The 12,287-nt window shown below is 38.8% G+C and overlaps 1 protein-coding gene across 1 annotated transcript; it reads left to right on the top strand.

Annotated features, from left to right (window-relative positions):
* Nucleotides 1-2,283: 2,283 nt before the first annotated feature.
* Nucleotides 2,284-10,875, top strand: LOC139961054 (mitochondrial inner membrane protease ATP23 homolog). Its single transcript, XM_071959890.1, has 6 exons — nt 2,284-2,514; nt 3,607-3,652; nt 4,328-4,415; nt 5,245-5,379; nt 6,466-6,552; nt 8,356-10,875. Exons 1-6 carry the CDS (start codon nt 2,415-2,417, stop codon nt 8,551-8,553), a joined length of 654 nt encoding a protein of 217 aa, XP_071815991.1. The 5' UTR covers nt 2,284-2,414; the 3' UTR covers nt 8,554-10,875.
* Nucleotides 10,876-12,287: the final 1,412 nt, after the last annotated feature.

Genomic DNA, 12,287 nt, shown 5'->3' with positions numbered 1-12,287 from the left:
AACCATAGAAAACCCCAGCATAGGAATACACACACACAAAATAAATAAAGTAGTAGTGTTGTGACTGGGGGGTAATATCTGTAGTAGGTTTATAAAACAAAAACTTCAGGGCTCAACATTTATCTGTCATTTGCTGGATATTTTAGTATTTTGTTTTGAAATATTTTGTTGTCTTGCTGAATCTATCCCTGTTTTGGGATTGTATCATCCCTCCCCAGTGGCGTAGCCAGGATTTTTTTCAGTGGGGGGTCGCTGGGGGGGGCTTGACCATTTCCTGGGAGGGCGTCTTGTTACTATCTAAGCGGAGTATGAGTTGGCGCGCAGCGTACCGAAAACGAAAATTTTTAGCTAAGAAAGCCTCCTAGATCGTCGCAAATGACACTTCCCAGGCCTTGTTAGCAGGGGCGTCAATCCGATTTGGAACGTGGGGGAATGCAGTCGATTCGAGTATTCCGGCCGCAAGTACTATATATGCGGAGCGCCACCATCAGTTGGCGCGCAGCGTACCAAGAAAATTTCAGATTTCAATACCTGCCAGATCGCTGGAGATGGCACTTGCCAGGCTGGATAGCAGCCATCTAGTTGCGTGATTTCGAGAGAAAATTACAAATTCGTCACTCAGGAAATCTGCAATAAAGTTCATGCGGCCTTAATTTTTACGGAATATGCTCCCTATTTCAATTCCCCAATATAAGGGAACGGGCACCGTCTTTGAAAACAGCATCTACAACTAAACAACAAATATGTACAGGCTTTGGCTCTAGCTATGAAGTGCCATGACTTCTTGAACTAGTTGTAGGCTCCGGCCGCATCGTTATCCGCACACAGCTTGTGGTTTCAATCTCAAGTTTTGCTCGTCGCGACACACAGACAAAGTTGCAGGTCATACCGATGTGAAAAATCTCGGTCACTTTTCATAGAACTGAACTTCTAATATTCGATGATATGAAGCCTGAGATGTGTAAGCCCTAACCATATAGAGCCACGACACTAAAATGTGTGTGTGTGGGGGGGGGGGGGGTGGGGGGACATTTGATAGTATGTCCCCACCCATCGAAATGTGGGGGGACGTGTCCCCCGCCCCCACCCCAGGATTGACGTCCATGCTTGTAAGCTGCTCTAAAGTTTTCTCAACATCCCTCTGAACATTATTAGGGTGATAGACTGATTCTCAGCGATAGTATTGTCTCCTTTCTTGAAAATTTGTTTTTTTAGCGGTTTTAAGAGCATCAGGGTACGTCCCAGAAGTGAAAACCCGGCCTATACGCTATGCCACGACCGGTTTTTCAGCGACTATAGCCTACTGCCGGTCCGCGGTCGAAGGGTTGTTAATGAGTGGTCATCATGGAGATTCGAGACCATTCAGACCAATGATATATTTTTCGCACATGTAATTTTTTTCGACACCTAAAATCCCAGTGGGGGGGGGCGACAAGCTTTCATGGGGGGGCTGTCGCCCCCCCTCCCGTTGGCTACGCCACTGCCTCCCACCCCCAACCATGCTACATTACAAACATATGATCTAGAAAGATAAGGCCAATCTGTACTGTAAACAAAAAGTTAATCAAACTAACAAATGCTTTGCTTTCCCCATTGTTAAGAATATTTGAAATGTGGAAGTATTGCACAGACTAATACCAGGGGAAATATGTGGGATTTCACCACCCTTTGTCCTCAAGCCAACCATACATGACCATCATGTCTACAAAATCTTCACAAGTTGCAGGAGATGAGCAGTGTGCCCTGCCTTCAATCGTTGGTGCCCCTCCTTAAAACGTTGGTACCCCTCCATCCCATAATTCCTGGCTTTATGCCTAGGTAACCTTTGATGGGTGAATGATGTAACAAGCATTTACAGTCCTCTTAAACCAAATTCCTGGAACCTTTTTACAGAATCAGTGCATTGTTGATATGACATGAACTGTCAAGTCCATCTCTCATTGTCCTTCATTTGATTCTGCACATTTTTAGCATCAAATGTAGTCCTTCCCACACCCCACTAAGGTTTATGTCCTTTAATACAGTACCAGTGAATGATAAGTGATACTTTAGACAGAATGTCAAGGCATATAATCTGGAGTTTTTTCCTATTATGAAGGAAAAAATGACATATTGTGCAAAATTCGTCCAATACCTCCCCTAATACCTTAGACGGTTTTTGTCCCGGGAAATGTGGTAAAAGAAAACTGCCTGATATTCACTTCTCGATGAAGTTAGAACAGAAATTACGTTTTACTTCGCGGTCAAGTACACGTTGAGTTATTATCCTTCGACTTGTATTTTATGTGTGTACCACCTCAAAAACAAAATGTCAGCGCCCACGTACGAAGTTAAATTTTCTAATGTTTGTCGGTATCAATATTAGTTAACTTTGTCCACCTTTGTATGCACACTGAATATGCCTTGTGAATGAAATGGCGTCACAAAATCAAGATAAGAAGAATAAGCCCAGCATACGGAAGAACTATCGACATACTACTTGTGTGAGCCGTGTTCAGAAAGTTTGCAAACACAGTACGTACAGTAACGTTAAACGTCACGTAGACTAGCCTAGGCCTAACAAGTAACATGGTCTTCTATAGTAATGACAGGCCTAGCCTACACAAATGATACCTACTTTATTCCTTGTTCTCTATATTACATTTACAGGTCTATAATTTCGCATTCACTTAATACTAGGGCCCATATTGAAACCAGTGTGATCTAGGTCAATGCAGCTATGCTTCTATGATTGATAATTTTTGTAACATTACTAGTACTAGTAGTGCTTAGGCTACATAGGCCTTATGGCAAACCTGATATGAAATGGTAATACCGGCCCTAGCCTAGGTGAGTAGGTCTAGGTAGTAAATTAGGCCTTGTCACCTTCCAGTTTTTTTAGATTAATCATGACCACAGGGTAAAGTTGCTGGATGGTTACACCAAAGAGTCTAGTGTCTGAACTACAGGGGGCCAAGAACAATTCTAACCTCCAAAGAACACCAGAACTAACAATATTGGGGGTGTTTTTTTTTGCTGTAATGGTAGGAAAATCACCCGACAGGATAGGAGGTTTATGCTAAACTCTGACGGGACACTTTTTAGAGGAATGATCTGGAACCTTGTGTTTGTGTACTACAGGTATGCACAGCATCATGGCAGATCACTTCACCAACTGCAAACAGACCTCGATTGTGCTCGTACCTCTTTTTTATCCAGATCGTGGATGATCATCTGGTTCAGAAAATCACACCATTCTTGGCCCTATAAATGAATCTAGTAGCGATACCCAAAGCCATGTTTCTTCTTAGTCGCAGTCTATTATTGTAATTATCATATTTGCTTCTTTTGTTTTCTCTAAGGAAAGCAAAGCATGCTTTGGCCAATTATTTTTTTTACTTTCAAAATTCTGTTTTTCATATATATATACTGTATACTCTATACTGTATACTGACACTTCCACTTCCATACTTTCCATATAATCCCTTTTAAAACCTGCAAGGAGCATGGCTAAATACAATCGAATATTTTAGCGTTGCTACTATTGAATGTGACATTTTTTGCCTTTTTGTTTGCTTTTTGTGTATTATCGTTTGGAACATCAAGTGGGTCTATTCTATTTTTCAGATGCATACGTCAAGTTCATGCTGGATGCAATGAAGTCTTCTGGCTGGTAACTTTACTTCCTGTTGTCACGGTTCTGCTTTATTGATACAGTATTTTAATATTATTTTTCATTGTGTCTTGTACAAAACTTTCAAAGCCCTTCCCCCTGGCTTCTCGATTTCCTATATATTTCGTGTAGGTGTTCTCACTTTTCCTTATATTTTTTTGATACTATATGTAGTTAATAGATGACCCTCACATGTACATTTACACCAGTTCAATTTTTTACATGCTTTACTTTTATGTTTGGTTCTCTGTTGTAAACTCATAGTTTTTGTTTTAAAATTGGTTAACAAATTGAGTTATAAAGAAAGCAAGTGAAGACTTTTGAGTAACTCTTGGTTTCTATTTCTCTTCCTGTTTAAAGCAAATGAAAAATATTACAGTTACCTTCTTCAAGTTTGAGATCCATTATCCATAATGTTTTTGGGGGACAATAATCATATATTCATGTTGACTTCAGTTATACAATTAATACAATTCAACAAAAGTCTTTAATTGTATGCTGACTATTTCAAGTGAGTGACTTCTGGTGCTGATGACACTTTTTCTCCAGTTTGTTGTGTTTTTTGGTAATAAATTTACTGAGTTATCTGCCAGCTTATGCTGACAACGATCTTTACATACTTGTAGAGAGTCTTTCTATCTATGATAAGATACTTCTCATTACTTCTATTTACAGTGAGGTAGATTTGGAGAATCAAATACTTTGTGAGCCATGCGATGACAACAGTACAATGAGCGGAGGGTTCGACCCTGATGCTAAACAGGTAAAGCTAACCTTCAGACAGTCATATTGTAGTAAATTGACACTTTCACTTATTGGTGGTTTTTTTTTGTGTGTTTGCTTGATTCAGAGAAATTTGCAGACAATAGTAGGTTAGTAGATAATAGATATGGCTTGCCATCAAAAACAACCTCTTTTGTAAACTGTTTGTCAACTGTGTCTTAGGCAAATGAGGCTAGGCTTAGATACATCTCATCTGCTGTGAGTTAATATTATCTGTCAAAGTGTAATGACATCATCAAGCTGAAGAAAATAGCTGTTGAGACACTAATACAAGAAAACAATAACAAATATATATATATTTTAGTGCTTTGGTCTTTGCATGGCAGATATACATTAGCTGAAAACACAAGCTGCAACTTGAAACTTGTAATCAGATGTATGTTCTTTTCATTGTTTATTTACATATTTGAGTGGATAAAGAACTCCCTAGAACTATTTATGATATAAAAGGGCATCAGATAACACACCATTTCTTAATAGCAACTGAGTGTCACATGGTGTTGGGATTGAGGGAGGACAAGATATATATTTGTAGTAGTTGCAAACATATCAGCCATTATTTTCATTATTTTTCATTATAAGTAGTGCCTATCCATATTGTGTGGTAAGGGAAAGTTTAACAAAAAATGTGAATTATAAATTAGGACATCCCCTTGTTGAGAGCAGGCTACTTCTATGTTACCAAGATAATGTATGCTTGGTCGATATTTACCAGTTTGTTTTATTCTCTTTCTAGCATATCCTTGAAAAATATTGTTTCTTAACTTGCATACTGAACTTTGATTGAGTTTTTTTTTCCTCTTCATCAGATCGTCATTTGTGAAAACAAAGCAACTTCGTTAAGGGTGGTCAGTCGTCTCCTCACCCACGAACTCATCCATGCATACGACCACTGTCGGGTGGACATCAACTGGCATAACCTTAATCATATCGCTTGCTCGGAGGTAAATCTTGATCATATCACCTGCTCATATTGTTGCCCTATAGCCTGCTCTTAGGTAAAGAGAGATTTATTTCACCTAGTTGGAGGTTAAACCTTTACAATATCTCCTACTCTTTGATGTAAAATGATAACCAAACCTCGTATGCAAGCTATAATCCCATGGAGTGCTCTGAGGTAAATCTTAAATCGTAGCTAATGCTCGAATATTAGTCATGTCACCTGTCCTGAGGTTATTTGTTTTTTAGGTCATACCCTCTTGCAAATACTTTCTCAAACTTTGGTCTTCTAGTGCGAGGTTAATCGTACATTCACGTATCCTGCTTAAGTTTTAATTCCTTGGTCTGCCGTGAGGTAAAACTGAATCGCATCACAATACTTTGAGCATACGCTTACAGTCTTGATGTAATGGGACTGGGGTTGAGAGGGGGATAAAGTTGCTCTGGTTTTCTTGCCCAGGCTGTATCTAGGGTGACTTTTCTTAAAAAGTATCACCTACTTTGAGGTTAAGCTTTAATCATATCCACTGTTCTGATCTTAATCACGTTCACTACTCTTAATAATCATAGTTTCTACTCAAAGTTTAATCATACCACTTATCCCTTAGGTAATCTATAGCTATATCCCCTGCTCTGAATTAAGCTGCACTCATATCCACTTTTCTTTAATTAATCCTTTAATAGTACCCATATCATCTGCTCTGGTACTCATTATCCTACAACCTGCCACTTAATGTTATCACCTACTTACCTATCAGTACATTTCCTCCTCAAATTTTAATGCTATATCTTGCTCTGAGTTAAACACTTCCTGATATGACCTGTTATAAGACCCCCATTATCCCCCCTCTCCCCCCCACTCCCAAAGAGAAGGGGGAAGGCAACAAAGCTCTATATGACTGATTTCATACTCAGACCTCCTAAACATTGCATTTAGGCAGCTACTAACTTATCGTGGCTTTGTAAAAACACATCGCTCCTGCCTTGTTGTGACATCGTTTGACATGGATGTAGGCAGCCACTAGGTTGACAAGACTTTAGGAATCTTCATCAATTGATAAATTACAAATGAAACAATGATTCTTTCTCAGATAAGGGCATCAAGTCTCAGTGGTGAATGTTCTTTTCTATCAGAAAACCTCTACGGGAAAGGCTTTGGTATCCGTGGACACCACCAGGTAAGAAACTCAAGCAAAGTACTATTTTTATGGGAGGAGGGCGGAGGGGTATGAGTCTGAAGGGATGCAGAAAGCACAATGGTAAGGTAAACCCTTAGTGATGAGCTGTGCCAATTTTATCTTCCAGACACCTGTTTGAATTTCCCTGTTACATAGAAACCTCTGTGAGTAAATTTGATACAGTTTTCTCATGAAGAAGTGGTTTTCCTTTGGTGGAAATCTAAGTGATGGAGCACCTTGAAGTTTTTTCTCACACATTGTCTTACATTTATTTAATTAAATTATCTTGTATTTTGAAAGAATCAGAAAGCCTACAATATGTATAATGTGTCAATGTGTAAATCTCAAAATGTGCAATTTTTTCACTGTTTTACTATAAAAGTGCTGTTCATAGTGTTAAATGTATCGATGAATGGAATAGAGTTTGCTGCAAGGAAACGTTTAGTGTCTACCTTGGTTTTGTGTAGTAGTTATCAGGTGTATGAATCTTTTATGTTACAAATTTACTGAAAATATCAAGGCTGTTTCAAGATATCCTCTACATACAGTTTTTGGAATTTTTTAGCAAACTTCTTCAAGTTTTGTAGCATTTCTTTATGCTATAATGATTAATTGTTTCCTGACTTTGGTCTTTTCTCTCTTTTTTGTTAGTTTTGCTTTTAACGCTTCAAATGACATCTACAAATTCTCTCCTGTAGTTTGGGAAGGTTGGTTAGGGGAGGGGGAGGTGGATGGGGGAGAGAAATATCATTTGGAATGCCACAGAATGTAATCTTGGTTCTATCAGAGTCAGTAAGTAAGTGAAACTTTATTGCTCCATACATCGGATATTTCGATACTCGCACATTATAAGAAATACAAATATAAATATAAAACTATATTCATATGACAATTAATAACTAAAGAAGGTAAGATCAAGTTAAATATTAAAAGACAGAGAGCCTACCCATCCAAGGACTAGGCAACCACCTTACGACTCAAATTGCTGTTGTAAGTTTTATTACACGAGGGATAAATGAATTGCGGTGCCGGTTAGTCTTAAGTTGAGGAAGTCTTAGTCTACCAATGCCCCTATCTATTAATCTATCATGGAGTTGAATATGAAATGGGTGACTACAGTCGTCCCAAACGGAGTTGAGCTTGGACTGTAGGAGACACTGGTAGACAAAATCAACAGCAGACTGAGACCCCCCTACAAATTTGGGAACTGTGAATGTATAGCTAATTTTTTCATTTCCAAAATGAATTAAAACCAAACCCCAAAAAGTTCTCCATATTTCCCCCTGATCTCTTATTTAACTCTTGTTCAAAAGTCACCGAGATTAAATATCTTTCAGATGCAAGACAAACTTCACATTCTAGGAACCCATCGTACAAAAATAACACCATTTTCTTCCTGAAAATCTGAAAATCTGATTTTATATTAACAACTGTGTAATCAATTGTCTCGTGTCCCCTACAGTATCACCCTCAGATCAGAATCCAAACGTTCAATTGTAACAAATCTGTCATTAATTTTTTTTTAAATTCTCCCTCTCTTTCTTTCTGTCTCTGGTCCTCTGTCCTCATGCTATCACCCCCCACCCCCACCCATTCCCCTAAGATGGTAGCACTGCCGTTTATCATAAATAACAAGCAGCTGGCAAAGACTACCATCATCACTGGGGTTTATTCCTTCATCACAATGACACTTCTTCTTCACTTGCCTTCCTTTACAAACACAGAAATGACACTAATTTTTCACAAATGATATTTCTGTTTTTTGTTTTTACTTTGAATTCTGTTATCTGTTCTCATTCTTAGGATTGTGTTAGGAAACACGCGACAGAATCGATGATGTGTTCTAGAGGCTTGACCAAGGAAGTTGCAAGCAAACATGTGGACCAAGTGTGGAGCAGATGTTTTAAAGATTATTCCCCGTTTCCTAGGATACCAAGAAAGTTATCAGATCTTAAGAATACTTTAAATAATCAAACTCAAGATCACATTACAGATTCATGACAGCAAATTTTTTTAGGGAACCATTTTCTTTTTTATAGTTATGTTTCAATTTGATTAAAGAAGACATTATTTCTGAATTTTGAATTATCAAGATCATATTTTCGTTGTCGATGTCACTAACTGAAGAAATGAGCCTTTGTGTTTATAAACTGTCTCGCCGTCTGATCGATACTACATGGCTTCTATTTACTCCTCCCTTATTAAATGCAGTTAAAGAAATGCTATGGCAATCAGGCGCGTATCCAGGATTTTCTAACCCGGGGGGCACGAATTACTATCTAAGCAGAGCGCCACCATCGGTTGGCGCGGAGCGTACAAGAAAATTTCTGGTTTTGATACCCCCCAGATCACCGGAAATGGCACTTCTCGGGCTTGAAAATGACCAACCAGATGTACACTTTTGCCTGAGAACCAAGTATTTCCCAAAAGTTTTTTCCATCCATAACCTTTTTGAAGATTGTCACACATCATGTTCGACCTCATTGCATGTCCTATGGATCATTGCTTTTGTAGGTTATTCTACGTCACGGCCCACAATATCCGAAAGCCCCACTTTTCAAGGTTTTAAGCCCATTACTTGTTGAGAATTTGAAAATTCACTTTTCTCGTGAATAAAATCACTTCAAAACATACCCATAATGTTACAGAAAATTCAATCTATAGACAACCAATATAGAAAAACCTCTTTGAACCCCTAACAGACAGGTCAAAATTGAACGAGTAGAGGAAAGTATGATGAAGAATGTTGGTCAGGAAATTTTGGAAAATTCCGACACAGTTAATTTATTGGTGTAGAAATATTGCAACCTCTTATAATGGCTTTTACAAAACTTGGTTGAAGGAACAGAAAAATAGCAGATATTTCCGATATCAGGTATATCGAAACCGAACACTTCACTCATAGGCGTAGGTCCCGTAGGAGGCGGGGGCTGCAGCCCCCCCCCCCAATTGTTTTCCCATTTTTTTGGGGCACCTACTGAAAGAAAAATAAATAGCAATGAATAGCTTAAAATTATCTCCTTGGTAATTTAAATAAAGTTGTAAGCTTGGCCGACATTACTACTGTAAAAGAGAGTTTTGACATAAATGGATCTGTATGCTTTTTCTCCATCTACATAAGACATTTGGTTGTTTACATTAGCATCCGGCGGTATACTGTGCAACTTTGACGGACCGTGCGGTACACGATGCCATACAATGTAATGACCGATCTTGCCTATATGATATTGGCATCGACATGTTAAATGCGGTTGAATTTTGGCTTTTTTTTCGGGCAAGTCATTACAGCCCCCAAATCCAATCTGGCTCCTACGCCTTTGACTACACACATTGACAGTTTTTGAGGCTGTACATCCTGGAACATGCATTTCAATGCTCATTGATATGATGTTATATCTGCTCTTTGCTTTACAAATTCGAACAGGAGTGTAGCGAGTAATTGCCAAGGGAGGGCGAAGCCTGTAGGCAAACTATCTAAGCGAAGCGCCACCATGAGTTGGCGCGAAGCATACAAGAAAAATTTTGGCCGAAAATGCCTCCCAGATCGCTGGAAATGACACTTCCCAGGCCTTGTAAGTTGCATCTAAGCATTGTCTATTTTGAAATTACTAGCGATGTCATAAAGAAAATTTGCTCGGGGGGGGGGGCGGTCGCCCCCTTCCCGAAATGCGTTATGTTCCCCGACGACTCGGTCGAGTTCAAGTACATTAGTGAGAGAGGAAAAACGGAAACGTCAAAAATGGAGTTGTCGAGGTAAGGGGTAGGGTGAGGCGCACACCCCCTCCGTAATCCTTGATCTGTCACTGGCTACCCTGTGTATATAATAGGGATCTTTCTCTTACCAAGGTCTTGGCTATCTTCTACTCCCCCCTTTTCTCCTTTTTCTCTCTTTTTTCTTTTTCTTTTCCCTTCCTTCCTCTCCTCCTTTTCTTTTTTCCCCTCCTTTTCCCATTTTTCTTCTCTTTTTTTTCTCTCCTCTTTTCCTTACCCGGGGGGCGCGCGCCCCCAACGCCCCCCCCCCTGGATACGCACCTGGCAATAAACTGAGCTTGTTTTCCATGAAAGTTTGTCTGTGTGACATTTTTGGTCAATTAAAACGAAAACAGAGATTGAACTAGGCCTTAATCAAAACTCTATTTATTTCATAATAAAACTGGTTCAACGAAGTATTTCTTGTGTCACATCTCTTTGTATTTGAACAGTTTCATTAGGTTGTGGTACTAAGCATTTGTAACAACCTGGAGACAGATTCTCTTGACCTATTCAAAAATAGTGCAACGTTAATGGATATGACAATACATGAACTCAACTTGGTATACCATATACATATCTGCATAGCGCCATCTTTATTGTATACGGACTTTTTCTTGCGTTTTTGTTCCTTCGGAAAGAAGACAGTTCATTGTTTTCGACATGAGAGCAGCTGAATATCTATCTATTGGAAGGGAGGTAAAGAAACAGTAGGGGTAGGGGGTCATAGAGTGAAGTATTGTCGGTTATAAATCGGTTATACCAATATATTTTCATTCGCATATTCCGCTGGTTAGTACAGTGGTTATACCAATATATTTTCATTCGCATATTCCGCTGGTTAGTACAGTGGTTATGATAACCATATCCCTCTGAACTGGGAGGAACCAAACCTCGCTGGCGGATTGAGCTATACGTGTATATTTGATGTCAGGATATTCCCCCATTTTGGGGTGAAGTAAGGCGATAGTCGCACACTGGCTAGCCAGGTATTGTGACACTCCTTTAATCGGCAACGCAGTGATCATGGAGCGATTAAGGGTTCTTGAATTCCATCACCAATGTAGCTTATGTCGCCGGTCAGTATATTCCACTATTGAGTAGAGATGTTATGTATTTGTGTAGAATCTAAAACAGTCGTTGTTTTGTCGTTCTCAGAATATTTTTGAGAACGACACTTGACATCCACAGTCCATTAATTTAGTGAATTAATACTAATTATTTTATCATTAATCCCTAACCTATACCGATATATTACCATTGCTAAACTCGACGCCAACCCTATGATCGAATGGTATAGTCCAAAATATAAGCAACCGTCGACTTGTGGGATATGATATAAATTTGTCATTAAAAGCCTTACTTCACTATGCTGAACATTGTTTTTAAATTAATTATCAATTCCTTGACGGTCTATTGTCACGATGAACATGTCATTTATAATTTTCTGTTTATCTGTATAGTTATCTATTTGTATGGTGTGTTAGTGAAGTTGATTTAACACCTCCCGCAGAATAAATCAATATTACTGAAAACGTTTTTCATAATAAGTGACGTCCCGAGACAGTTCGTTTCATTTGGATAAACATTTAACCCGTCTCTCTTCTTGAAGTTTCTCCTTTAATTTAGTAGTGTTTACACGGGTCCAAAAATCGGGAACCGGGTACCCGAGGGCCGTTACCCGTCGGGTATCCGGGTACCCGGAAAAAAATTGTTTACCCTCGTGTATAACGATTTTCAAGAAATTACGTATTGGATGCTGTAATAAATGCATTATATTCTCTACTGACAATGTTTTCATGTTCAAATACGTAGGTGTAAGATAAGGTATAAAACCCTCCTCAATAATATTTATTTGCTTTTGTTTCTTTCATTAACTTGTAATAAATTATTTTAATTATAATTAGCATTAATACTAACATCGCACTGCCGCCGCTGCCTATGCTTGCTCGTGCACGTCTATTGGATCAAACCATATAAATATC

Source organism: Apostichopus japonicus, chromosome 20 (genome assembly GCF_037975245.1).
Source record: "Apostichopus japonicus isolate 1M-3 chromosome 20, ASM3797524v1, whole genome shotgun sequence".
Taxonomy (NCBI): domain Eukaryota; kingdom Metazoa; phylum Echinodermata; class Holothuroidea; order Aspidochirotida; family Stichopodidae; genus Apostichopus; species Apostichopus japonicus.
The sequence above is the reverse complement of the archived record's forward strand: the minus strand, read 5'-3'. Positions and strand labels throughout refer to the sequence as shown.